The sequence below is a fragment of the Salvelinus alpinus genome, chromosome 1 (genome assembly GCF_045679555.1).
Source record: "Salvelinus alpinus chromosome 1, SLU_Salpinus.1, whole genome shotgun sequence".
Taxonomy (NCBI): Eukaryota; Metazoa; Chordata; class Actinopteri; order Salmoniformes; family Salmonidae; genus Salvelinus; species Salvelinus alpinus.
Window position 1 is genome coordinate 46,483,155 of NC_092086.1, and position 25,766 is coordinate 46,508,920.

A 25,766-nucleotide genomic window follows, 5' to 3' on the forward strand; every position below is an offset into this window, starting at 1 on the left:
CCAAGCATATGGGAACTAAATGATCTGGGCATGTGGAGGCAGCATATGGATTAATCTGTACCTCTAGGATCTGTATCTAGGTTACCTACTTTTACCTTACTTCTAAGTTCCACCAACCCAATATCTTTAGCTACAGCAAAATAATAGCTGAAGGTCCAAGAAAGATATTGATGAGGAAAGTGACTCATGGGAATTAAATACACACCCTTGCGTCTTTAGATCGGCATCATTTGTAGGTGTCAAAACCGTACTACGTTCAGTGTAAAACAATAAGGGAAATGCATGAACCATTAGGCCTACATCATTTAATGTTTGACATTGTGTCTGATGTCTGAAAGTAGGCTATATATTACAAAGCTCGCTGTGACTCTCCCTCCCATCTCAATTTTAGAGAATATAAAGGACAAATTGCATTAGGCTAATTTCGTTCTGTGCTATATGACAGGAGACATGCTGATTGGTGGGTAGAGGAGTAGGAGGCGGGCACAATGAAGACTCAAATTACAATTGGTTTTATGCTGGTGACCTTGACTGCTGATTCCCTCATCAGACTGATTCTCTTTCCTCTAACACCGATCTAAAATATATATTGTTTTACTGTCTCTCTGTTTTGCGTTTTAGTAGATCATGGAGCTAAATGTTGTATTTTGATAGGCTAATATGTGTATGTGATTGTTTACATAAAATTCAATAAAGCTAAATCCATCACTGTATGATGTAGGCTATATGGTGAGGCCATTCAGCCAAGACGTGGCAGTCACGAATTGATTCCACCATTCTACTTGTTGTACATTTTGTATGTTGTGGTGCATTAAAATTCCAGTAGACCAACTTGATGTCAGTCTGGATCTCAGTGGGAACTGAAAAATACCACCTCTCAGATTTCATTAACTCCATTATCATAGGGCCCCACCCTGTACTATAGGAGACCCAACCCCCTCATACTTGCAACCCAAAACAACCCAAAAAAACACAGCAACCCCTGTGCTCTGACCTCTTTCTCCCCTCTCTCTCCAGATGAAATCTCGCGTCTTGTGACGGCCGGCCGCCCAACAACCTGCCCGCTTGACCCTATCCCCTCCTCTCTTCTCCAGACCATTTCCGGAGACCTTCTCCCTTACCTCACCTCGCTCATCAACTCATCCCTGACCGCTGGCTACGTCCCTTCCGTCTTCAAGAGAGCGAGAGTTGCACCCCTTCTGAAAAAACCTACACTCGATCCCTCCGATGTCAACAACTACAGACCAGTATCCCTTCTTTCTTTTCTCTCCAAAACTCTTGAACGTGCCGTCCTTGGCCAGCTCTCCCGCTATCTCTCTCAGAATGACCTTCTTGATCCAAATCAGTCAGGTTTCAAGACTAGTCATTCAACTGAGACTGCTCTTCTCTGTATCACGGAGGCGCTCCGCACTGCTAAAGCTAACTCTCTCTCCTCTGCTCTCATCCTTCTAGACCTATCGGCTGCCTTCGATACTGTGAACCATCAGATCCTCCTCTCCACCCTCTCCGAGTTGGGCATCTCCGGCGCGGCCCACGCTTGGATTGCGTCCTACCTGACAGGTCGCTCCTACCAGGTGGCGTGGCGAGAATCTGTCTCCTCACCACGTGCTCTCACCACTGGTGTCCCCCAGGGCTCTGTTCTAGGCCCTCTCCTATTCTCGCTATACACCAAGTCACTTGGCTCTGTCATAACCTCACACGGTCTCTCCTATCATTGCTATGCAGACGACACACAACTAATCTTCTCCTTTCCCCCTTCTGATGACCAGGTGGCGAATCGCATCTCTGCATGTCTGGCAGACATATCAGTGTGGATGACGGATCACCACCTCAAGCTGAACCTCGGCAAGACGGAGCTGCTCTTCCTCCCGGGGAAGGACTGCCCGTTCCATGATCTCGCCATCACGGTTGACAACTCCATTGTGTCCTCCTCCCAGAGCGCTAAGAACCTTGGCGTGATCCTGGACAACACCCTGTCGTTCTCAACTAACATCAAGGCGGTGGCCCGTTCCTGTAGGTTCATGCTCTACAACATCCGCAGAGTACGACCCTGCCTCACACAGGAAGCGGCGCAGGTCCTAATCCAGGCACTTGTCATCTCCCGTCTGGATTACTGCAACTCGCTGTTGGCTGGGCTCCCTGCCTGTGCCATTAAACCCCTACAACTCATCCAGAACGCCGCAGCCCGTCTGGTGTTCAACCTTCCCAAGTTCTCTCACGTCACCCCGCTCCTCCGCTCTCTCCACTGGCTTCCAGTTGAAGCTCGCATCCGCTACAAGACCATGGTGCTTGCCTACGGAGCTGTGAGGGGAACGGCACCTCAGTACCTCCAGGCTCTGATCAGGCCCTACACCCAAACAAGGGCACTGCGTTCATCCACCTCTGGCCTGCTCGCCTCCCTACCACTGAGGAAGTACAGTTCCCGCTCAGCCCAGTCAAAACTGTTCGCTGCTCTGGCCCCCCAATGGTGGAACAAACTCCCTCACGACGCCAGGACAGCGGAGTCAATCACCACCTTCCGGAGACACCTGAAACCCCACCTCTTTAAGGAATACCTAGGATAGGATAAAGTAATCCTTCTCACCCCCCCCCCCCTTAAAAGATTTAGATGCACTATTGTAAAGTGGCTGTTCCACTGGATGTCATAAGGTGAATGCACCAATTTGTAAGTCGCTCTGGATAAGAGCGTCTGCTAAATGACTTAAATGTAAATGTAAATGTAAACAAAAAAGCAATTATTTATGTCAGTCTTACAATCAATGTTTTTTGGACTGTCCTTAGATCAGGAAGTATTTCCTTAATTGTCAACTGCATGATTATGGATAGGCCTACATTTAAAAATGGAAAAAAGGCAGAACCCCTCTCTCCCCCAGTTGTATTTTGGCGTTGACTCTGTTACGTCAGCTGTTTCTCTGCTGTCCTGCAGTGTCCGTGTTTTTGTAGTTGAAAGTGTGAAAAACTGACTCCGTTGCAATGGATAGTCGGATTTAGGAGAATACTTCAGCTTGAAAAGCATAATAAATCTTACAATCCCACTCAAGTTAACCAAGGATACGGAATTAAACGTCTCTGCTTGGTAACTGCATTTTTATTTCCTGGTGGGATGGAAGGACACTTCTGCGCAAGGGACTCATTTATGCAGTGGTTAGATATCTGGCTAGCATAGCTAGCCAGCTAATGTGCAAATGCTAACTATAAAAACAATCAGCTAGCTACAAGATACGATTTGCATGAACGTCAGCGGATAGGTTGACTCGTTTAGCATATACAAATGCATTCCGGCAGCTTATTGTAATTTGTGTATTTTACTAAATCGAATCACTTAAAATGGATTAATGGATAGTTTACAAGCTAGCTAGCCAATTTAGCTAGCTGATTAGCTAGCTATGGATTGTTGTTGTTGTTGTGTTAGCTGACACGCTAAGGTTAGCTGTCCAGTTAAATCAACATAACACTTGTCTTTGAAAATGTGGTGACACGTATTTAATGGTAGTCGGTACTGTACCCCTAGTATGGGAAATATATCCCAGCAAGCTACTGTTAGCTAACGTTAGCTAACTAGCTAGTTGATGGGTTGAGATGTAACTTGACTCCCCAATTAAGATGTAGCACGAGACAGCTGAAAGTTAATTCTAGTTTGCTAGCTAGCTAGCTCAGCTCATTCCTCACAGGAAATATTGTATTTTGACATTTATTGCATGAGGGGGTGCCCAACAAGTCAGGCAATCATGTCTAGTAAAGCCACCACTAAAGAGAAGAAATCTGGTAGCTTCAGCAAGAAACTCTTCAGACGAGGCTCTGTGCGCTCCGTGGGTAGTTTTATGGGCAGAGTCCTCAGGACCCTGTCAACCTTGTCCCATTTTGGATCAGATGGGCATGCTATTGAAGGTGACAAAGACGATGGGGGTTTCACAATATTCAAAACTGGAGGCAAAGATTCACCAGCTTTGGATGATAGTGACCGTTTCCTCAGAGAGAAGGTCCCTGGAGTGTCTGGTCTCAAAAACCATGGTAACACTTGTTTCATGAATGCCATCCTCCAGTGCCTGAGTAACACTGAACTCTTTGCTGAGTATTTGGCACTGGAACAATACCGGGGAGTCGAGGAAACGGATGAGGAGAAGGAGAAACCAAAGACAAACGGTGTGCATTTGGGGAGGAAGGGCCCTCATGACAGAGGTGAGGTGACAGAGCAGCTGTCTGGACTGGTCCGGGCCCTGTGGACATTTGAATACACCCCACAGCACAGCAGGGAGTTCAAAGTAAGTTGGTACAATTATCATAAAGCAAGACTGCTTCTCTCACAGGACTGCATTTGGTCCGCAGAATCAGCCTATACTACACATCTTTGAAATGGTCAAATACATTTAGGCTACATCATACTTCTGAGACTAGGCTATCACCAGAATTTTCAAGCAGTGTTGCTTGTGCTGTTTGTTGCAGAATGCTGTCTCAAAGAGTGCTTTGCAGTATAAAGGCAATGCTCAGCATGACGCCCAGGAGTTTCTGCTCTGGCTTCTGGACAGGGTACATGAAGACCTCAACAACCATCCCAACAACAGGCCTTCCATTAAGGTAAACTTTTGTTTGCGCATCATAGAGTTAGGTTCTACTAATGCAACTTCAGGAACGGTGGTAGTGGCCAGGTTAGCACAACGAGACAGTTAGTGATGTGACCTCGAGCTAGCAGTGAATGGAGGTGAGTCAGCAGTCTGAGTGGACGAGGTGACAGGAGGTGGCTGGCTAATTGTGATATCCTTTGAAGCCTCATTCAGACATTCCAAACGGAATAACATTTGAGCAAGGGTAAGGGCCTGGCATCCTGCAGGACAGATTTACCGACCTAACCCATTTCTGAACGCAGAGCCCCTTATCAGGCATCAATCTTCCAGAGCACTGGAACAAACAAGTTAGGAGAGAGAGCTCACTTCCTTACTTTACGGAGTGCTGACTGATTCATCTCCTATGGGAGAATGAACAGGAAGTGATGGTGTTCTGTGTCCCCTCCCGGGATTGCTTCCCTTCCGGAACAGTTTGTGCATATATTATGGTGACATTTTGTTTGTTTTGGTCTTAGGCAAGGATTTTTCAGCTGTTCGTGCTGATGTTTTATCTCGAGGCAAATTCTGACTATGTTGAGGAAGTTTATACTGGCTACGGTGTCTTAAGATGCACAAACGGTACTATTGTCACTTTCTCATTTTTCAAGCAAAGGTCTTTTAAGGGAGTATGCGAGCACATTCGTTTGGATCGCCTTAGGCGCTAGCCGAACCGAAGCATGAAAAAGACTTTAGACATGCAGAGTGAGAGACGTGACCTGAATAGACCCCACAGAGCTTTTGTTGATTAGTCTGCCTTGTCAAATGCTCATAGTTCCTTGAGGATAAGTCAGAGGAGCTGCACCGTCACAGGCAGTTTTGTTTGTATTTTGGTCTCTTATCCTTTCGTTGTCTTTCAGACTGCTTTGGATGCTCATTGACCTAGTGAATAGAATACAGCCTCCATATCCTAAATCGTCTAATATGCAGTAAGAGCTCATCCATTCTGTTTTGTCCTATTAGCCACCAGTGGAAGAGGATGATGGGGGTCTAGAGGGGCCTTCTCTTCCACTCTCTACCGGTTCATTTGTGCAAGAGCTATTTCAGGCCCAGTACAGGTAGGTCTTATTTGATGCTTACCCCTAAGGAGTTTTATATTCTCCATTCTGTTTATTCCTCATGACTTCTTCTGAGACAAATGAGTTCCATTTCTTACCAACAGGTCGTCGCTCACCTGCCCGCATTGCCAAAAACAGAGCAACACCTTTGATCCTTTCCTTTGCATCTCCCTGCCCATCCTCTTACCTCACACAAGGTGAGTACACACCTCTGCTGTGTTCCATCATTGGGTCTGGTGGGAGGAAGAAGACTGTTGACAAGTGTTGAAATGTACATCTTGAGACTACTTGAGACTGCGGTTCATTTCAATTTCCCAGGGTTGCGGAAGCAAAGTAAATAAGAAGGAATGTCGTTTTAGTCTCCAAAATGGCATATTTGGCCCATCTGCAGACCAAACCAAGCCAGTAATTATGGGACTCTTCTATTTCTAAAGTCAATTTAAGGGCTACATGCCCAGACAAACACTCAATGGCTAAAGCAAAGGGAAATAGACTTACTTTTAAATCTGAAATTAAGATGTAGGCCTATGACTTTTTAAAAATATGTTAGGTTCTTCTCTGTCATAATTTTAGTATTTTGAGTTTCATTATTTGTGCTTAGCAGTCAAAACCACCTTTATGCTCACTCAGCTGAGGATTCATAATGTTCCTAAACTGAGGTACCTGGGACATGCATGGCCTTTTTTGTCCTCATGATACAGTGATGTTTTTTTTTTACAATGGTGTTATTCTGTCACATCAAGGAGAGAGCGCCTGTTCGATGCAGATTCTTTTTTAAGCCACTAAATTCATTGCTGTCCATGCATTATTAAAGATGAGAAGAATGAGGTGAAATTAGGAGATATGCAGTGGCAAATGATGTCCCATTAGTCCTCCAGCTGTAATCTGATTGATGACAGAATATTGGTCCTCCAGATCAAGGCTCACCGCTCTGGCTTCACTACTACTTCCTTCTCCCAAAAACACAATTCTGTTACTCAACTTTAGGTTATCAGTTATCACTAGTCTGAAGCATGTAGGTTATTTCTCTGAATAAAAATGTTCTGCTAAGCCTGTTATGCCACTGTTTTTGGCCATAGTTGAGCTGATGTGAAGACAGATCCCACATAACTGAAGTTCAAGTGACAGAGACACTCAGAAATGGCAACCATCTTAAAATTGGGGGTTCGCCAGAATGTGGGGCATCTCAAACTGAACTCCTGAAAAAGCTGCGTTGCTGTGCCTGCTGGCTAAGTTCTTAGTGTCAGCTTAGAGTAGCACTGATCCACACAGTCAACAGAGGAATCCTGTTCAGTGCTCTCACAGAGTAATTACAAATTAGCAGTCTCCAGACAGTGTTGTAGCAGCATTATTAGAGGAGGTGGAAACGTGTCCTCTCCTGGGAGGTTGATTATTGGACATAATTGTGTTTAATTTGGCAAAAGTTGAGTTTGTCCGTTCTGTTATTTCCTGGCCTTTGTCCGTGGTTTTTATCTGGTGTTTTGTAATTCCTTATATGGTGCCAATATTTGATCCCTATCATCCCCATGTTTCCTCTCTCTTCCCAGGCCTCTGTATGTGACAGTGGTCTACCAGGGGAAGTACTCTCACTGTATGAGGATCGGAGTGGCCGTGCCCCTGAACAGCACCGTGTCCAGACTCCGAGATGCTGTGTCACGTGAGACCAAGATCCCCCTGGACCAGGTGCTGCTCCCTTCCTGCTCTCTTATCCCTAGCAGCCTCAGCTCTGTCTTACTAGGTTACATACACACAGAAGTTAACTTGATTGCTTTATTTTCTGGTGCTACCTAGCTACTAAGGATTTCAAAGGAATGTTATCTGAAAAGAACCGTAAAGGAGCACCCTACTTAGGCTTACTTTTTCCTTTAATGATTCATCCCTGGGTACTAGTCTGATTGTACCAGCAGGTGTGCCCATTTCAGTATTAATAACTGCTTTACAGTGTTGTCGTAAGTAGTATTAGGGTAGTGCATCATAGTCTTTTTAATCAGGATGAAGGGATCACTGGAACAGAGCCCATTGTATCCAAGATCAACAGAACTGATGCCTTGGGTTTGATGTGGCTGAAACTTTCATACAGTGCTGTCATTGGATTACATTAAGCAGAACACTAGTGTGTGTGAAATCCTGGTCTGAATAAGACAAGTTGACATGATTGAGGGATAGGGCAAGAACTCCAGAAGAAAGGGAGGGGGTTTTCAATCATAGTGTGTAGCCTTCCATATTTACTATTGTTCTGTATTTGCAGAAGAGTTAGGCCTATACACTGTAGAGAATATTGATGCTGTTTATTTATGTTCTGTAATTCATTCACTGAAATGGGCTTGGCCTAACTCTAATCTGTTTCACCATCGTATCTGAATAAAAGGTTTCAGTGTTGACTAAATGGCAGCAGCGTATTGATTTGTTTTGGCCTTCTCCGCTTGCCTCTGATTCAGTTTGTTTTGACGGAGATGTACTACGACGGTTTCCATCGCTCCTTCTGTGATGACGACGACGATCTCGATATCATTCAGGAGAGCGATTCCATCTTTGCCTTTGAGACGCCTGAGACCTTCAGACTAGAGAACATTCGAACCAAGAGAGGTACCTCTTCACTATTCATCTACTGTTGATATCACATTATTTCAATACGTTTTGGGCATTTCTCAATGGAAGTTTCTTTGGTAGTGTACTTGTCATGAAGTCTGTGTAATGTATATTGAAGTATTGACTGAGTATCAATGACCGATTGGGATTTGGAATCCAGGGAGTCTCCTTGCCAACCTGAACCAGAACAACTTAAAGTTTGGGAGTGAGATGAGCAGGACTCCATCTTTCATGCAAGGAGCTGTGAATCCTGCCACTGCATCGGCCAATAAGAACACAGGGGCCGACAAGATGGTTCTGCTGATCTGTAACCGAGCGTGCACCGGTCACCAAGGGAGGAGGTACTATAGAGATTTAATAATATTGACTGCAATGTTGGAATTGTATTTCTATGGGTACTACTGCCCAGTGTTTTCAACTGTCCTCTGAAACCGTTACACCATGCAGGTCATATGATATTTGTTATATTAAGGTATACTTGGAGTCTGTTAACAGGAGAATATCATTCCCTCTGTTCCAGGTTTGGTCTTCCATTTGTACTGTACATGGATCGCACTGTGACCTGGGATATCCTGCAGAAGGAGATCCTGGAGAAGATGCATCACCTGCTCAGGCCAGGAGTTTACATTCAGGTGGGTGGAGGATAGTGAATGGAAACACAACCCCACAGAATGCAGGTCAACTAAAAAAAATCATGATATGGCAAAAGAGTCTGAATTACAACCTGTGTAGGCTTTCACTAGTAGGCACTGTGATTTACGGCATTTAACCCCCTAGAGTTGATAAATTACAAAACAAAAAAATCCCCGTCAAAGTCCGTCAGTTTAAGCTAGAGATGTTTTTTTGCATTGGTTGCCTCTCAATCCACTGCATCCACCAGTGTCGCACTTCCGCATCTGCGGTTAAAGGCGGCAGAGCCAGAGCGGTGTTTGTCAGACCGTGAGACATCGCGAAAATCGTTCTTCTCACGAAAAGGTCTGTAGCATCTGAACAGTTTGACCTAGAAACTATTATGACCACTCTATGCAAAGTAAGACTCCCACAAACTGTTTTGCTCTATGACCCCCACAAGTGTCTCAGGACTCGTCTGAAGATAACCAGGTAATGGTTCAAAAAAACTAATGGAAGTATGAAGGTAGTTTTGTGCCTACCCAAAAAAGGGGTTAAATATGTGTAAAAAAAAAATATATATATACTACCGTTCAAACGTTTGGCTCACTTAGGGTCACTTTCCCTTGTTTTCCATGGAAACATACATGAAATGAGTTTCAAAATGAATAGGAAATATAGTCAAGATGTTGACAAGGTTATAAATAATGATTTGTAATTTAAATAATAATTGTGTCCTTCAAACTTTGCTTTCGTCAAAGAATCCTCAATTTGCAGCAATCACAGCCTTGCAGACCTTTGACATTCTAGTTATCAATTTGTTGAGGTAATCTGAAGAGATTTCACCCCATGCTTCCTGAAGCACCTCCCACAAGTTGGATTGGCTTGATGGGCACTTCTTACGTACCATACGGTCAAGCTGCTCCCACAACAGCTCAATAGGGTTGAGATCCGGTGACTGTGCTGGCCACTCCATTATAGACAGAATACCAGCTGACACCTTCTTCCCTAAATAGTTATTGCATAGTTTGGAGCTGTGCTTTGGGTCATTGTCCTGTTGTAGGAGGAAATTGGCTCCAATTAAGCGCCGTCCACAGGGTATGCCATGGTGTTGCAAAATGGAGTGATAGCCTTCCTTCTTCAAGATCCCTTTTACCCTGTACAAATCTCCCACTTTACCACCACCAAATCACCTCCAGACCATCACATTGCCTCCACCATGCTTGACAGATGGCGTCAAGTACTCCTCCAGCATCTTCATTTTTTCTGCGTAACACGAATGCTCTGGTTTGTGATCCGAACACCTCAAACTTAGATTCGTCTGTCCATAACACTTTTTTCAATATTCCTCTGTCCAGTGTCTGTTCTTTTGCCCATCTTAATCTTTTCTTTTTATTGGCCAGTCTGAGATATGGCTTTTTCTTTGCAACTCTGCCTAGAAGGCCAGCATCCCGGAGTCGCCTCTTCACTCTTGACGTTGAGACTGGTGTTTTGCGGATACTTTTTAATGAAGCTGCTAGTTGAGGACTTGTGAGGCGTCTGTTTCTCAAACTAGACACTTATGTACTTGTCCTCTTGCTCAGTTGTGCACCGGGGCCTCCCACTCCTCTTTCTATTCTGGTTAGAGCCAGTTTGCACTGTTCTGTGAAGGGAGTAGTACACAGCGTTGTACGAGATCTTCAGTTTCTTGGCAATTTCTCTCATGGAATAGCCTTCATTTCTCTGAACAAGAATAGACTGATGAGTTTCAGAAGAAAGTTCTTTGTTTCTGGCCATTTTGAGCCTGTAATTGAACCCACAAATGCTGATGCTCCAGATACTCAACTAGTCTAAAGGAGGACAGTTGTATTGCTTCTTTAATCAGTACAACAGTTTTCAGCTGTGCTAACATAATTGCAAAAGGATTTTCTAATGATCAATTAACCTTTTAAAATGATACTTGGATTAGCTAACACAACGTTCCATTGGAACACAGGAGTGATGGTTGCTCATAATAACCCTAAACTTTTGAACAGTAGTTTGTTTTCTGAGGTTTTTTTATGTCCTAGATTTAGGACAGACACTTCAAAACCTTGTTTCTTCCGATTCATTTTTTTGACTGTCCTTTTTGCCATTCTTGAATGTGTTATTCAATGCATTTCTATGGGCTTTAGTAGTAAAGGCCAAAATCATCATTTTATCAAATACATTTTTTATATATTTTTTTATACCTAAAAGGGTCTTAAAATTCAAAATCAACTAGCTAAATTATCCATAGTATGACTATCTTAAAACAATTTCATATGTCAGCTTAGCACCCCCTATCCTCCAATGTCTTAGACTCTAAAAAAAGAAACAGTTGATTCCCATGTAATGGCATGTTAGACGTTTAAGTTGCCTCATTGGCTAGAATGCTGTTGGTCTGGTTTGAAAAGCACGGCCGTGGCAACATGTCTATACGTAGCAGTCAGGTGGTGGGAATAGGGATAGTGAGTAACTAAAGTCCTGGTATTATCTGCAGGTGGGGCCCTTCAGCCTACGAGTGGTTGGTGTGGTTGGCATCACGTACCTCCTGCCCCAAGAGGAGCAGCCTCTCTGTCACCCAACAGTGGAAAGGTCAGTCTCCTTGTTATTCCTGGTCCTCTGTAGCTCAGTTGGTAGAGCATGGTGCTTGCAACTCCAGGATAGTGTGTTCGATTCCCGGGACCACCAATACAGATGTGATATCTTAATTTGACCAGTTTCTATATTATGCGAATCTTAATTAATGGACATTTTTGTAGGGGTTGATACATTTTTCATTAAACCTCGAATGCAATAAGTTTGCATTTCCTGTTGCACAGGAAAATTCTCTGTAACAACAGAGTGATCAAATTAAGAAAGCACATCTGTACGTAAAAAAATGTATGCACTCATGACAGTAAGTCACTTTGGATAAAAGTGTCTGCTAAATGGAATATTTTATATTATTATTCAACTGTAGCTCTCAACCAGGGTCATGTTCAGTAGGGCACATAGCAAAACGTTTCTCACCAGAAAAAGGACATTTGTGTTCAGGTACTATCTCCCCTTTTCAAAATGTTATCTCCCTACTGAACACCACCTCTCACCAATTCACAATGTTTACAGTTTACTGCCTCCTTGTAATCATTTAACCACACTTGAATGCCAGATCAGATGCTCTTATGTCACCAGAACTGTTAAATGGCGTGCCTTTACATGTTTTGGTATCTGTTTCTTCACACACTGCTTGCTCAGCAGGTTTGGTTTATAGTTTGTCCCAGTTGCTGATTCAATTGAGTAGAATGGAAGTTTGTTGAATAGAATGGGAGTTTGTCACACAGTACACACACTAAAAAGCTGGATAGATATGTGTACAGCATACAAAAAGACAGCCACACGGGTAATGTAAATCCAATTCACTTAGATTTGTAGTGTTTTGAAGATAAGAGGAATACAGCTTGTTGGTTGATATAAGTTTAAGTTTTCCTCAACATAATCTTTCCTTGGCAGAGCGTACAAGTCCTGTGGCCAGGGGGGACCGCCGCACGTCAAGATAGTGGTGGAGTGGGACAAAGAGACCAAGGATTAGTGAGTGAACGCTGCACAACAATATTGCTGGTGCTCTGCATTTCTTTGATAAACGCCATGTTTGTGGTGAGATTTATCCTGCAGGGAAATACATGACCATAAATTATCCCCATAAAGCCACTAGGGATGGGGACGGTTATTAGAATATCCAAATGGACGTTAGTACTCGATTACTTGCGAGGGTATTAATTAAAAAAAAAATTATATATAGGCTAGGCCTATTTTAATGAAAATACTTTCTAAAATGTAATTATCTATGTGACATTGCTACATACAAGGTTAGACCATGACATTAGACATTTGAATAAAACAACAGTTTTTAATTAGTTTTTATGAGTGCGCTCCATTAAAAAAAAATCCGTACCGGTAGCCTACACACTTTTCACGAGTGTAGCTTGTTATTGTCGGTCAATCAAAGCAGCACTACCATCAAAGGCTCCATGTGTACCAAGTGAAGTTGGAGCGGTACATTTTCAACCTCATAACTTTTGGAAAAAATCTATACTGAACAAAAATATAAACACAACATGTAAATTGTTGGTTGCGTGTTTAATTTCTTATGGGCAGGTGGGACGGTAGAGCGCGAAATTCAAAAATACCAAATTCAAATATTTAAAATTCTTGAAAATATGTGTTAAACATCAAAATAAAGCTTAACTTCTTGTTAATCCAGCCGCTGTGTCAGATTTCAAAAAGGCTTTACGGCGAAAGCAAACCATGCGATTATCTGAGGACAGCGCCCCGCATACAAACACATGAAAATCATATTTCAACCAGGCAGGTGCGCCACAAAAGTCAGAAATAGCGATATAATTAATGCCTTACCTCTGAAGATCTTCTTCTGTTGGCACTCCAAACTATCCCAGAAACATCACAAATGGTCCTTTTGTTCAATAATGTCCTTGATGTCCATTTATTTGGCGCGTTTGATTCAGAAATACACCGGTTCAACTCACACAACATGCCTACAAAGTATCTAATAAGTTACCTGTAAACTTGGTCCAAACATTTCAAACAACGTTCCTAATCCAACCTCAGGTACCCTAAAACGTAAATAATCAATAAAATTTAAGACGGAATAAACTGTTTCTAAAACCGGATAAAAACAACGTGAAGCGCGCTCCAGTTCACGCGCACCAAAACAGTAGAGTCCACCTAGAGTGACACTTACAATGAATGGGACTACTTCTTCATTTCTCAAAAGAAAACATAGAACAATTTCTAAAGACTGTTGACATCTAGTGGAAGCCATAGGAACTGCAACCAGGTTCCTAATAATAAGGGTATCCCATAGAAAACCATTTGAAAATCCTATGACCTCAATTCTTTTCCCCCCTGGATGGTTTGTACTCGGGGTTTCGCCTGCCAAATCAGTTCTGTTATACTCAGACATAATTTTAACAGTTTTAGAAACTTTAGAGTGTTTTCTATCCAAATCTACCAATTATATGCATATCCTAGCTTCTGGGCCTGAGTAACAGGCAGTTTACTTTGGGCACGCTTTTCATCCCCTACCCAAGAGAGGAAATGAAAGATCCCAGAAATGTTTTATATGCACAAAAAGCTTATTTCTGTCAAATTTTGTGCCCAGAGTGATCATTACACAGGTGCACCTTGTACTGGGGAAAATAAAATACCACTCTAAACTTTGCAGTTTTGTCACACAAGACAACGCCACAAATGTCTCAAGTTTTGAGGGAGTGTGCAATTGGCATACTGACTGCAGGAATGTCCTCGAGCTGTTGCCAGAGAGTTTAATGTTAATTTCTCCGCTATGAGCCGCATCCATCGTCGTTTTAGAGAATTTGTCAGTACGTCCAACCGGCCTCACAACCACAGACCACGTGTAACCATGCCAGACCGGGACCTCCACATACGTCTTTTTCACCTGCTGGATCGTCTGAGACCAGCCACCTGGACAGCTGATGAAACTGAGGAGTATTTTTCTCTATTAAAGCCCTTTTGTCCGGGACAAACTCATTCTGATTGGCTGGGCCTGGCTCCCAAGTGGGTGGGTCTATGCCCTCCTAGGTCCACCCATGGCTGTGCCCCTGCCCAGTCATGTGAAATTATAGATTAGGGCCTAATTTATTTATTTCAATTGACTGAATTCCTTATATGAACTGTAATGTTGTAAAATCGTTGAAATTGTCGCATGTTGCGTTAAAAAAAAAACTATGTATTTTGATTATCCGGATATTCGAATAGTGAAAACATTTCAAATGCCCATCCCTTAAAGCCAACAAATATTAATTTAAACAAAATATGTTGTTGTCTAAAGACAAGGGTGAGAGAGTATAGCAGACGAGGCACTTTGATGTTTGTTTTTGCTTTTTTAAGGCAAAAGTCTGCATGTTTCAGTTCGGCGGGCAAACCGAACGAGTGTGCTTGCATACTCTCTTAAAATACCTTCGCTTGATAAATAAGGAAAAAATGCCATAGCTAGTATACACTTCCACAAAATAGTCCGAATGAATCGAAGATAACACAAGAAATCTGTAATTAATTTTGACGTTTTTGCCGAGGAGTTCATAGTCAAGCAATTTTACATTTAACTAAGATGTCTGGTGCAGTATTTATTTCTGAATAAAAAAATGTGCATGAAAACAAGCTGTCTCTCGTTGAATGACATAAGCTTTATTGAAGAATCCCTACTGTTGACGAATCACCAATGAAGGGGTGTAGACTTTACCTACCAACTTCGGGTCCGTTCGCCTACCGACTTCGGCTCAGTTCGGCTACTGTGCCCGAACAGCCGAAAAAAAACTTACCGAACTCCAAAACGAACAGAAACGTCATAATATATGCACAAACTCTTAGGAACTGTTTCGGCTGGGAAGCATGCGGGTGCCTTTAGACATTTGGAGACAGGATAACATAAAGGAATGAAATCCTTAAGGATTAGACTACCTAAGCAATACCCACGTATTGGGAAGTGTCAGATTTACTATTGTGTGTTAGGATAGGAGGCAGTGTGTTGAGTGATCGATTGGCTGACTGTGATTCTCCTTCCATGCAGTCTGTTTGGGCTCACTGAGGAAGAGTACATCCCTGATGCTGAGAGTGTGTATCTGCACAGAGAGCAACACCATCAGCCCCAGGCCTGCACCCTCGCTCAGTGCCTCCAGCTCTACACCAAAGAGGAACAGGTAACACTGGAGTACACACACATTGTGTTGGTATCACAAGGCCACACACATACACACACACACACATTGTGTTGGTATCACAAGGCCACACACACAATGGCTGTCGATGCATTTATATGCTGTTGTATGTATTTAAACAAGAAAAGAGACTTGGAAAAATGAACATTCTCTTCTTACCAGAGGGTTTGTTTATTATTCCACAGCTGAATATCCAATAGCCTTTCATTTTGTTGAAATGCTGAGGGTGCTGTATATTCTGCCCCTAATTCTAGGTTTGAAATACAGCATTTTTATAATGGCTTCTCTGTCTGGAAGGACACCAGATAGACTGAATATACATTGTGGTTAGCAGAGGCTGGAGGTGGTCAGTTTAAGAACTGGCACTGGTCACATAAATGAGGGTGCTGTGAAAACATGGAGTAGATCAGTCAGGAACTCCCTCTGTGAGTGAGACTGATTTTAAAAGCACTGCGGTGGGGAGCTTTTCCTTGATGGCTGCGTGTGTGTGTGTGCGCATTGGTGGGCTGTCTGTTCCAGCTGGCCCCGGATGATGCCTGGCGCTGCCCCCACTGCAAGCAGCTGCAGCAAGGCCGCATCAAGCTCAGCCTGTGGACCCTGCCTGATGTGCTCATACTGCACCTCAAGAGGTTCAGACAGGTACTGCAGCAACAACACAGCATTCAGCACCCCTTCCAATCCCCCCACTGAGAATTGTGTCCAATCATTCCTGTTTTGTTTTTGTAACAGTAGTTTCTCATACTTTGGGTGGCCCGACTGGTTCCTAATCTTGGTTTTCCTTCAGTCAGTGTTGCTTGTTCTGTCTTGTCCATGTTCAGTCACTACCACTCAGTCTTACCCGGTGACCTATCTCCTGCCCGTCTAAGAGGCAGGTGTAGCGACAGTTCAGTTGACTGGATACTGTGTTTACTGCTGTGTCCTGTAGGAGGCTGACAGGAGGGTGAAGATGCAGAACATGGTGCGGTTCCCCCTGCTTGGCATGGACATGGCTCCTCACATGGTGAAGAGGTCTCAGAGCAGCTGGAGCCTGCCCTCTCACTGGTCACCATGGAGACGGCCCTACGGCCTGGGGCGTAACCCTGACGACTACCTGTACGACCTGTACGCCGTCTGCAATCACCACGGAAACATGCATGGAGGCCACTACACAGGTAAGACCAGTGGTTTAGCAGTAAGCTGGTAGTAGGTAGATGGATAGGCTGGAGGTAGATGGATAGGAAAATAACACTACAGTCTGACAGTTTCTTCACCATCACCCTAAATCTCTTGTTCTTCGAACCCCCAGCTTACTGTAAGAACTCTGTTGACGGCCAGTGGTACTGCTTTGACGACAGTGAGGTCCAGCCCGTCGCTGATGATGATGTGTGTCAGCAGACGGCCTACATCTTGTTCTACCAGAGGAGGAACACGATCCCCTCCTGGTCCGCCAACAGCTCCGTAGCAGGTCAGTGGTGACTTGGAGTGTGGGATTTTCCTGACACTAATGTTTCGTTAAGATGGTGTATTACGTGGTTCTACAGGAGAAATGCCATTAAGTGACATTAAAACTGTTTGTCCACTCTTAGTTGGACAGTAGAATCATCATCTTGTTTATCTTTGAGAGACCTGAGGGATTGATTGTCGTGTCTATCTGTGCCAGGCTCCACCAGCTCATCTCTGTGTGACCACTGGGTGAACCGTCTCCAAGGCAGCAGACCGGCCAGCCTGGCTTCCGGGGCCTCCTCCAGACGCACCTCTCTGGCCTCCCTGGGCGAGTCGGTGGAGTTCACCACAGGGGACCGCAGCGAAGATGACGGTGAGATACACTGGGATACACTGAGATACACTGGGCTCTTTTGCCCTCCTCTCTCCCTCCTTTAGCTAGTTATTTCTAACCTTACATGATCTGTTACTATGCTCAGTTGAGAAAAAGTGGCATTAAATTATCCTTTCATTGAGTCTAGTGCATTAGTGTAAACTCATTTATTTGTATCTATTTAGGTGGATTTTCGACCCGTCCCTTTGTTCGGAGCATCCAGCATCAGAGCTTGTCATCCAGGTCATCCATTTCCAGTCCTCTGGCCTTCAGTGAGAACAGCATGAAGCCCTCCTGGTCCCTCTCTGCCAAGCTCCATATGAGGTCCAACTCCCCCTCACGCTTCTCCCTGGACTCACGCTCTTCTCCCCCCTTGGAGAGGATAGGAGAAAGGGGAGAGGCCTGTGATGACAAGGTATCCACGTCTTGCTTCGGTAGCTACAGCCGGCACGAGCGCTACCCTGGTGGCAGGGCCCCCTTGGCCATGATGGAGGGGAACAGCACCGACCAGGACCATGGCAGGAGGATCCTAGACGAAGTCTACTGCAGGGCCCCCACGCCGGCCGATAAGAAGAGCTCCAAGAGTGACCCGACGGACAACAACAACCAGATAACAGCCCTGGACCAAAACGCACAAGCCCCCCTGTCGAAAGAGCAGAAACGCAAGAGCAGCACCGCCGGATCTGCCCCAAAGTTAGAGAGCGCCGGGTCCAAAAAGAGTTCCATCAAGTCTGAGCCAGAGAAAAACTCCAAGAAGCGCCAGTGTTCGTCCTCCACCCCCAAATCCTCTACATCCCAAATGTCTTCCAGCCCTGTGGTGAAGGGCCCCAAGGTGACCAACTCTAAAGACAAGACCACCAGCAGTGGCAGCGCTACGCCCGCCAGGACCCCGTCCAAAAAGAAAGAGTCTTTGTCTTCCAGGGGTCCTGACTCGGCAGATGGAACCCCCCAGCGCAAGCAGCGCATCTCCACGCCGCTGTCCTCCGCTTCCCCCTCCCCCACCGTAAAGAAGAGTGCCTCTGGCCTTGAGAAGACCACCTCTGGACGGAAGAAGCTGCTGGAGAGGAGCTGCAGTCGGGACTCGGGGTTGGTAAGCCCTCTGGTTGATAGACCACGCTGGGGCAGCAACGCTGCAGCCAGGACCCCCACCAAGACTGCTGCGGAGGGGGTCCATCCAGAGAGGAGGTTTTTGCGGAGTTCCATCAGCAGCTCCTCTGTCACCAGCCTGCGCTCCCCCAGTGTCTCCTGCAGGGGCCCTAGGCACAGCAGCAAGTCAGAGGACAAGGGCCTGTCGTTCTTCAAGAACGCCCTGCGCCAGAGAGAGTCCCGCCGGTCGGCCGATCTGGGTAAGACCAGCATCCTGGCCAAGAAGGCCTCTGAGAGGACAGCCAGGCTGAGTGTTCAGGAGGGGGATGGGTCGGCCAGTGCCTCAGAGCATCATGTGAACAAGGTTGTCATTGAGGTAAAGGAGTCCTCCAAGCCCTCCACCCCAGTCAGACGCTCTCTGTTGCCTGTTATAGGTAAATCCAAGTCTTCCACTTCTGAATCCAGTCTTAGTTCTCCCCCAAATGGGAAAAAGCCTCTTGAGAAGCAGGCGTCCTCCAGAAATTTTTCTGCCAGCATGCAATCTTCTGCACACCCAACAAAGAAGCCTCAATGACATCATATATCGATAGCAGTCTCATTGTTTTATGTATTCAGCAATTTTTTTCCCGTGTGCCTAAGATATAAATATATATAGATTGAGAGAGTATATAATATATATATGTACTTGTATTTTTCTTTTCATAAGCAAGATGTAAATTATCAAAAGCGCCTTTCTATCCTGTCATGGAACCAAATCATTGCCTTCGGCAAAGTATGGTATTAGTCTACTACTGTACACAAAACTGAATAGGAATGTTTTAAGATAGCACTTTGTAAATAGATTATGGAGTATTTTTCCCCAGAACAACGCTATACAGTAACTTAGTTAACAAAAAATCTATTACTGTCAATTTTTATGTATTACTTTTACTTCATTTATAAAGGTCACGTGAAACTAGAGTAACGGGTCTAGGACTTGACATTTATTAAGGCTGTAAGGGTACACTAGTCTTAAGATATTTTGTGGAGTAGTTTAAAATGTTACTCCTTTTCTACACCTGGTGCTGTTCAAAGGGCAATACTGGCACTGTTCGAAATATTAAAAATGCTGAGGGTCTGAAATATTTAAAAAACTATATGTCGGGTCAGCAACAGGCGTTCTGTGGCGCGAAACCGGGCAGGAAGTGAACTTTTGGGGGGGTTGGGGGACTACCCAAAGTTTTTAGTATAAACAAATATATGTATATATTTTGGGAATTGTTTTTGGTCAAAAAATGTGTTTAGTTTAGGAACTCTGTTTCCAAGTATTCTCTTGAATAAAAAAAAAAAGAGACGTGATCGTGTCTCAATGTAATCAAGGTATGAAACGATACAATCTGTTTTTGGGCTTAGTTGTGGTCACTTTGCAGTGTACAAATGATTCTAATTATGTTCCGGCCACCGACCATCCGCGGCTGAATCTAGTTGCCTACCCCTGATCCAGTCCTGGTAGCACCTCTCAACCTGTGGTACCTCATGAGAGATGAACATTTCTGCCATGTATGGAATAGCAGCCAGAGGCTGCTGTATAGTACTGATAAAATCCATAACCGCTCATTTAAGTTGAACATTTGTGTTTATTTGCCTTTGTCCTGTCTTCGGATTAAGTCAATTCAATCTAAATAACGCACACTGCACTGAACGTGTTGCTCTTTGCTGTTACTTGAAGCATACCTACCTAACTCTACAACTGTCAGGCCATGCATGGGATGTTCTCCTTAATTGAATGATAGTTTGACGAGTCATTTAAGTCAGATCTGGTGCCACCCCCATATCTGCAAAGCTTTTCTAGCTGTAGCTTTGATCTGTTACTGAACTCTCCCTGTGTCTTGCTGTAACCTATGTGGTAATCTACCATGCCCAAGCCATTAAGTGCAATAGTTCTCAAGACTGTTCATCAGTCTTACCTTCTATGTTAAATATGATAACTTTAATTATGATTTAAGATACCAGGGTAAACATTTTTGGTGGTCTGCTTGTAACATATTGAAATCTTCAGATACCCTTCTACTGAAATGGCATTTAACACATTTTGTAATATTTCATATTTCGCTTGCTGACAATGTAAGAGACCCAGTTTCTCCAGGGTCTTGAGATTTGATATCTCTAACCTACTGCACCAAGTTTAATATTAAACCCCACTGCAGACATTTTGCTGCCTATAGCTACAGTCTGTCTGAAAGTGAAACCCCCACTGTTACATATGAACTATTAACATATTAATGATTCTGTAAGGGTTCAGCAACAGTCTGACAACCTGTCACTTGTTATTGTTGCCCATGGCTACACTGTCATTAAGTGAGCTGCTGCTGCAAACACTGTTGAAATGGTGGGCTTTTGATCCAATAGCAGCGCTAGTTCACTGAATTACTTTGCCTTGACCTGAGGGGTATACTACAAAACAGAATCAATGAGTTAGCCAGCTAACTATGATAAGCAACCAGAAATAACTGTTGATTTTATGGTTAATTAAATCAATTACAGCATACCCATTTCAAACGTAACTTTTTATTTTGTAGAAAGATATCAGAATATTTATATAAGTTAGCTGGCTAACTCCATGATCCTGCTTTGTATTTTACCCTTCTGAAGGCATGTGTTGACTTCCAGATTTAATGTCTTGGCCTAAACTCTAGTTTATCATTATCTTGAGTCTCACTGATGACCCGGGTTCCAAACCTGTTCGGTTACATTCCCCTGTTGCCATGTTACGAATACATTTAACCACATCTCTCACATCTTTCACAAAATGGCCATTAAAAATATTCTCAAAGTTTAGGTGATGAAAAGCTTTATTTTATGGCCCATCCTCATCTTTGAATATATATTTTATTTGTGAAATCAGCTTTCACAGAGAAATCAGCTGCCTGCAACAATATTATCCTTTTCGGCTTTAAAGTAGATGGTTGTGCCACTGTGTTGTCAATCGATGGAAACAACCATTTCAACACTGTGGAAAGCAGCATTGCATGATAACTCTAACGCATGCATGTCCTTAACTATGCAATAGATTGTTGCTATGTGAACCAGAGAGTAAATGTACAATATATCCTATCTTCCAAATGCCAGCAATGGAGAGCATGGTTAGTGACTTCCATTGCGGCCATTGCTTTAATTACACACGTATGTTTTAGGGTTTTCTTTACACTTTTTTTTTTTTATTATAATTTTTTTTACATGCGAGAATGTTACCACATTGTGAAACGGATGTAACCCAAAATCTTTAAGATGCTGAACATTTTGTATTTGTCTTGTTGTTTTCTAACTTAAGTTTACACTAAATGGATTTAGTCTTATGATTGTTTTAAGGGATTGTCGCTACTTTTTTTTTTTACATTCATGTTCATTGTGTCAATATATGTTCATTGTTTTCCACTATGCTGGAGTACGTGTTCAAAGGGTGCTCTCTTTTTAAAGAGCAGGTTATCTGTCTTCTCCTTGCCCTCTTGTTCACCAGCAAGGACTTCATTATTAACACTACAGAAACTACAGACTGACTCCATCTTTAGCTCAGTCATCTCATGTGTTGCCGATGCACTCTGTTCTCATTTCACTTTTCTATGAACTGGTTGACTGTTAGATTTAGGTATGAAAGGCATGTCAGTTAATGGATGAATGTCATTATTAAGCAATGGGAGTGTTTTCCATTTTTTTAAAGGACACTTTTGGTCTTGTTGTAGTTGCCATAAAGACACCTGTTGTGGCATAGACTACTAGAGTATATATGTGTCTAGGGCAGGGCTCTCCAACCCTGTTCCTGGATAGCTAACCTCCATGTAGGTTTCCGCTTCAACCCCAGTTGTAACCTGATTCAGCTTATCAACCAGCTAATTATTAGAATCAGGTGTGCTAGATGAGGGTTGGAGGGAAAACCTACAGGATGGTAGCTCTCCAGGAACAGGGTTGGAGAGCCCTGGTCTAGGACATCTGACATAGTTAGTGGTAGCTAATTAGATCATGTAAAGACCATGTCATTAATCAGTCATATGGAATTGGATTCATTCTTCTCTCCTTGATTGACACACTGGACTGTAGATACTGACTACCTAATAGTACCAGGCAGCAGCCCACGTTTCTACAATACTACAATAACACTAGCTTAGTGGTTATCTGTACAGTAGGAGTCTTCTGGAAGTAGTTCATAACGGGTCCAGGAAAATATTTGACGATGAAATAAGTTTTGGGAAGTGCATGAGACTGCGTCAAACCTTTTTATGTTAATTTATTTTTATGTTTTGTTTATGACGTATATGCACTTTTAAAATGCATTTTTTTCTCATTTTTTATTTTTCAAATAATGCATTTCTTTGAAAGAGAGACATTATGTTGGTTTACCAATGCAAGAACAACATGTAAAATGTAATAAAAAAAATGTAAAGCAGTGTTATATTGTACATGGTCCCTTTTAATACACATCTTTTACATATCTCCAGTATTATGAAATAATGTTTTCTACTGACCCACTAGAGGGAGCTTGTCTCCTGTGAATGTTTTTGCTTTGCACTGTAAAGCCAGTTCATTGGACATCAGTTGTCCAACTGAATATCCTAAAACGGGTCAAATTTATTTGGTATAATTCTACTGACGCTCATGTAATTAGCCTACTACTTAATTGTGGGATTATTTACATAATTATGTTTTTTTCTCATTGTGAGGGTATAACTGGTTCATTCCTCCACCCCTGACCCTGCCTTACATTGCAATAGGACAAATCAAATGCATGTACTGCAATTAATTTGAAAGTGCTGATTCCATTAAGTCAGAAAACCCTGAGCCTTTCGCAGGGTGCTGACTGCTAAATATTTACAGTAGTGCTTAATGTTGGCACAGAGTTAAATTTCCAACCAGATCGGCAGGATTGTCCACACTCCTCCTGCAGCAATCCAGAGCCTTTTGTTACTCAGAACCCAACAGTCAACATTGACAGTATGAATGGCATTTGATGGTGTTTTTTGCGTGATACATTTTTTTAATTTTTTTTATACGTATCTCCCATCTGCCCCCCCTTCCATTATAGATTATGTTGGTGGTGGTGGTGGTGTATGGACGTGGTGAGTGTGTGAGAGATCATAAGTCAATGCCTCATGCTCTTACAGATAGATACAAGATGGTGCTATGTACCAAGTCTGGAGCAGCTATTTCTGAAGCTTATTATCGCAAGCAGCGAACAGGGAAGTGTCAGGGCTTGAGGGGCTTGTAAATGTGTTTTTATCGGTGTTTTGCATGTCTTATCGATTTGCACATTGCAGAAAATGGTACCGCTTTCATCTCATCACACATTAACACATGTGTTTTAGCAGAACGATAACATGTTTTATTGAGTCTTGGGAGGATATTTTCTCACAGATATTCTCTGCTCAGAGAATGTTTGGCATCTTAGTTAAACACTTTTTTACTGAATAGATTTCAGAAGTTCATAATTTGATGACTTCTTCTGTTCATTGTTTTGCAATAGGTCCTCCACTCCAAACTGGACGGACATTTCAAGTCTTAGTGTGTGTGTGTTAATCTCCAGTCGGGTCCTAAATTATTGGCACCCTTAATAAAGATGAGCAAAAAATACTAGAGAAATTATTAATACATACTGAGCTATATTGTATGCTCAAAAACATTTGAAAATTTGACTTTTATACTAATACAATTGCTCAGAGAAAGATTATGATTAATATATTAAACAAGTAAAATATATTTTTTCTCAAGATGGTTGTCAAAATTATTGCCACCCCTATTTTCCATAACTTTCAATACCTCACCTTCCAATGATAATGGCACTGAGCCTTTTTGAATAATGTTTTGAGATTGTAAACACATTGGGAGAGATCGTAGACTGTTCCTCCATACATCATTTTTCCATATCCTTCGTCCGCGCTCTTCAATTCAAACCACAGGTTTTCAATGGAGTTCAAGTCCGGAGAGATGGCCATTGCAAAATATTGATTTTGTGGTTAATAATTAACCATTCATTTGTGGATTTTGATATGTGCTTGGTGTCATTGTCTTGCTGGAAGATCCACTTGCGGCCAAGTTTCAGCCTCCTGGCAGAGGCAACCAGGTTTTTGGCTAAAATGTCTTGATACTGGGTGAAGTTCATGATGCGGTTGACCTTAAAAACTTCTTCGGCATACAGGGAAATGTTCGGAATTTCGAATGACTGACGTGCCCAAAGTAAACTGCCTGTTACTCAGGCCCAGAACCTAGGATATGCATATAATTGGTAGCAGTGGATAGAAAACACTCAAGTTTCTAAAACTGTTAAAATAATGTCTTGAGTATAACAAAACTGATATGGCAGGTGAAAACCAGAGGAAAATAATTTTGTGTTTGAGGTCACAGGCCATTTCAATGCTAGCCTATAGGATATACAAATAGATAGCACCCATATTGCAGTTCCTATGGCTTCCACTAGATGTCAACAGTCTTTAGACAAGGTTTCAGGCTTGTTTCTTGAAAAATGAGCAAGTAGTTGTAGTTTTTCCAAGGTGTCTCTCATTAGAAAATTAGTCTTGTTGGCGCATGAATGAGGTGCGCGCTCTTCATTATTTATCTTCCCTATTGAACACACTATTTTCCGTCTTAAATATTATTGCTTATGTAGATATTAGAGTACCTGAGGATTAATTAGAAACATCGTTTGACTTGTTTGGATGATTTTTACCGGTAACCTTTTGGATTCGTTTGTATGCATGTTGAACGAGTGGATTACTGAATCATTGGTGCCAACTAAACAGACTTTTTTTTGGATATAAAGAAGGTCTTTATCGAACAAAACGACCATTCATTGTGTATCTGGGACCCTTGGGATTGCAAACAGAGGAAGATCTTCAAAGGTAAGTGATTTATTTAATCGCTATTTGTGATTTTGTGACGCCTGTGCTGGTTGAAAAAGTATTTTGATGTGGGGCACTGTCCTCAGATAATCGCATGGTGTGCTTTCGCTGTAAAGCCTTTTTGAAATCTGACAACGCGGTTGGATTAACAAGAAGTTAAGCTTTTAAATGTTGTAAGACACTTGTATTTTCATGAATGTTTAATATTACGATTTTTGTATTTTGAATTTCGCGCACTGCAATTTCACCGGACGTTGTCGTAGGTGTCCCGCTAACAGCTCATGCGCCCTAAGAGGGTCCCAGGACCAGTGGAAGCAAAATGGCATCCTAACATCAAAGATCCACCACCATATTTGACAGTAGTTATGGGGTTCTTTTCTGCATATGCATCTTTCTTTAGATGCAAAACCCATATTGTGGCTAAAAAC

The 25,766-nt window shown here is 42.8% G+C and overlaps 1 protein-coding gene across 1 annotated transcript; it reads left to right on the forward strand.

Annotated features, from left to right (window-relative positions):
* The first annotated feature begins 2,825 nt into the window (after nucleotides 1-2,825).
* Nucleotides 2,826-22,895, forward strand: LOC139578016 (ubiquitin carboxyl-terminal hydrolase 31-like). Its single transcript, XM_071405154.1, has 16 exons — nucleotides 2,826-4,262; nucleotides 4,444-4,575; nucleotides 5,562-5,656; nucleotides 5,761-5,853; nucleotides 7,204-7,339; nucleotides 8,095-8,242; nucleotides 8,406-8,586; nucleotides 8,766-8,877; nucleotides 11,355-11,449; nucleotides 12,347-12,424; nucleotides 15,444-15,573; nucleotides 16,111-16,230; nucleotides 16,517-16,742; nucleotides 16,877-17,035; nucleotides 17,231-17,386; nucleotides 17,572-22,895. The coding sequence occupies exons 1-16, from the start codon at nucleotides 3,699-3,701 to the stop codon at nucleotides 19,044-19,046; spliced, it is 3,900 nt and encodes a 1,299-aa protein (XP_071261255.1). The 5' UTR covers nucleotides 2,826-3,698; the 3' UTR covers nucleotides 19,047-22,895.
* Nucleotides 22,896-25,766: the final 2,871 nt, after the last annotated feature.

Bases quoted from the DNA above. Each gene is read 5' to 3' on its own strand.
- LOC139578016 (XM_071405154.1), top strand. From the start codon at position 3,699: ATGAGGGGGTGCCCAACAAGTCAGGCAATCATGTCTAGTAAAGCCACC. The intron at 5,854-7,203 runs GTGAGTACACAC...CTCTCTTCCCAG, and splicing joins ATCCTCTTACCTCACACAAG to GCCTCTGTATGTGACAGTGG. The intron at 8,878-11,354 runs GTGGGTGGAGGA...TATTATCTGCAG, and splicing joins GGCCAGGAGTTTACATTCAG to GTGGGGCCCTTCAGCCTACG.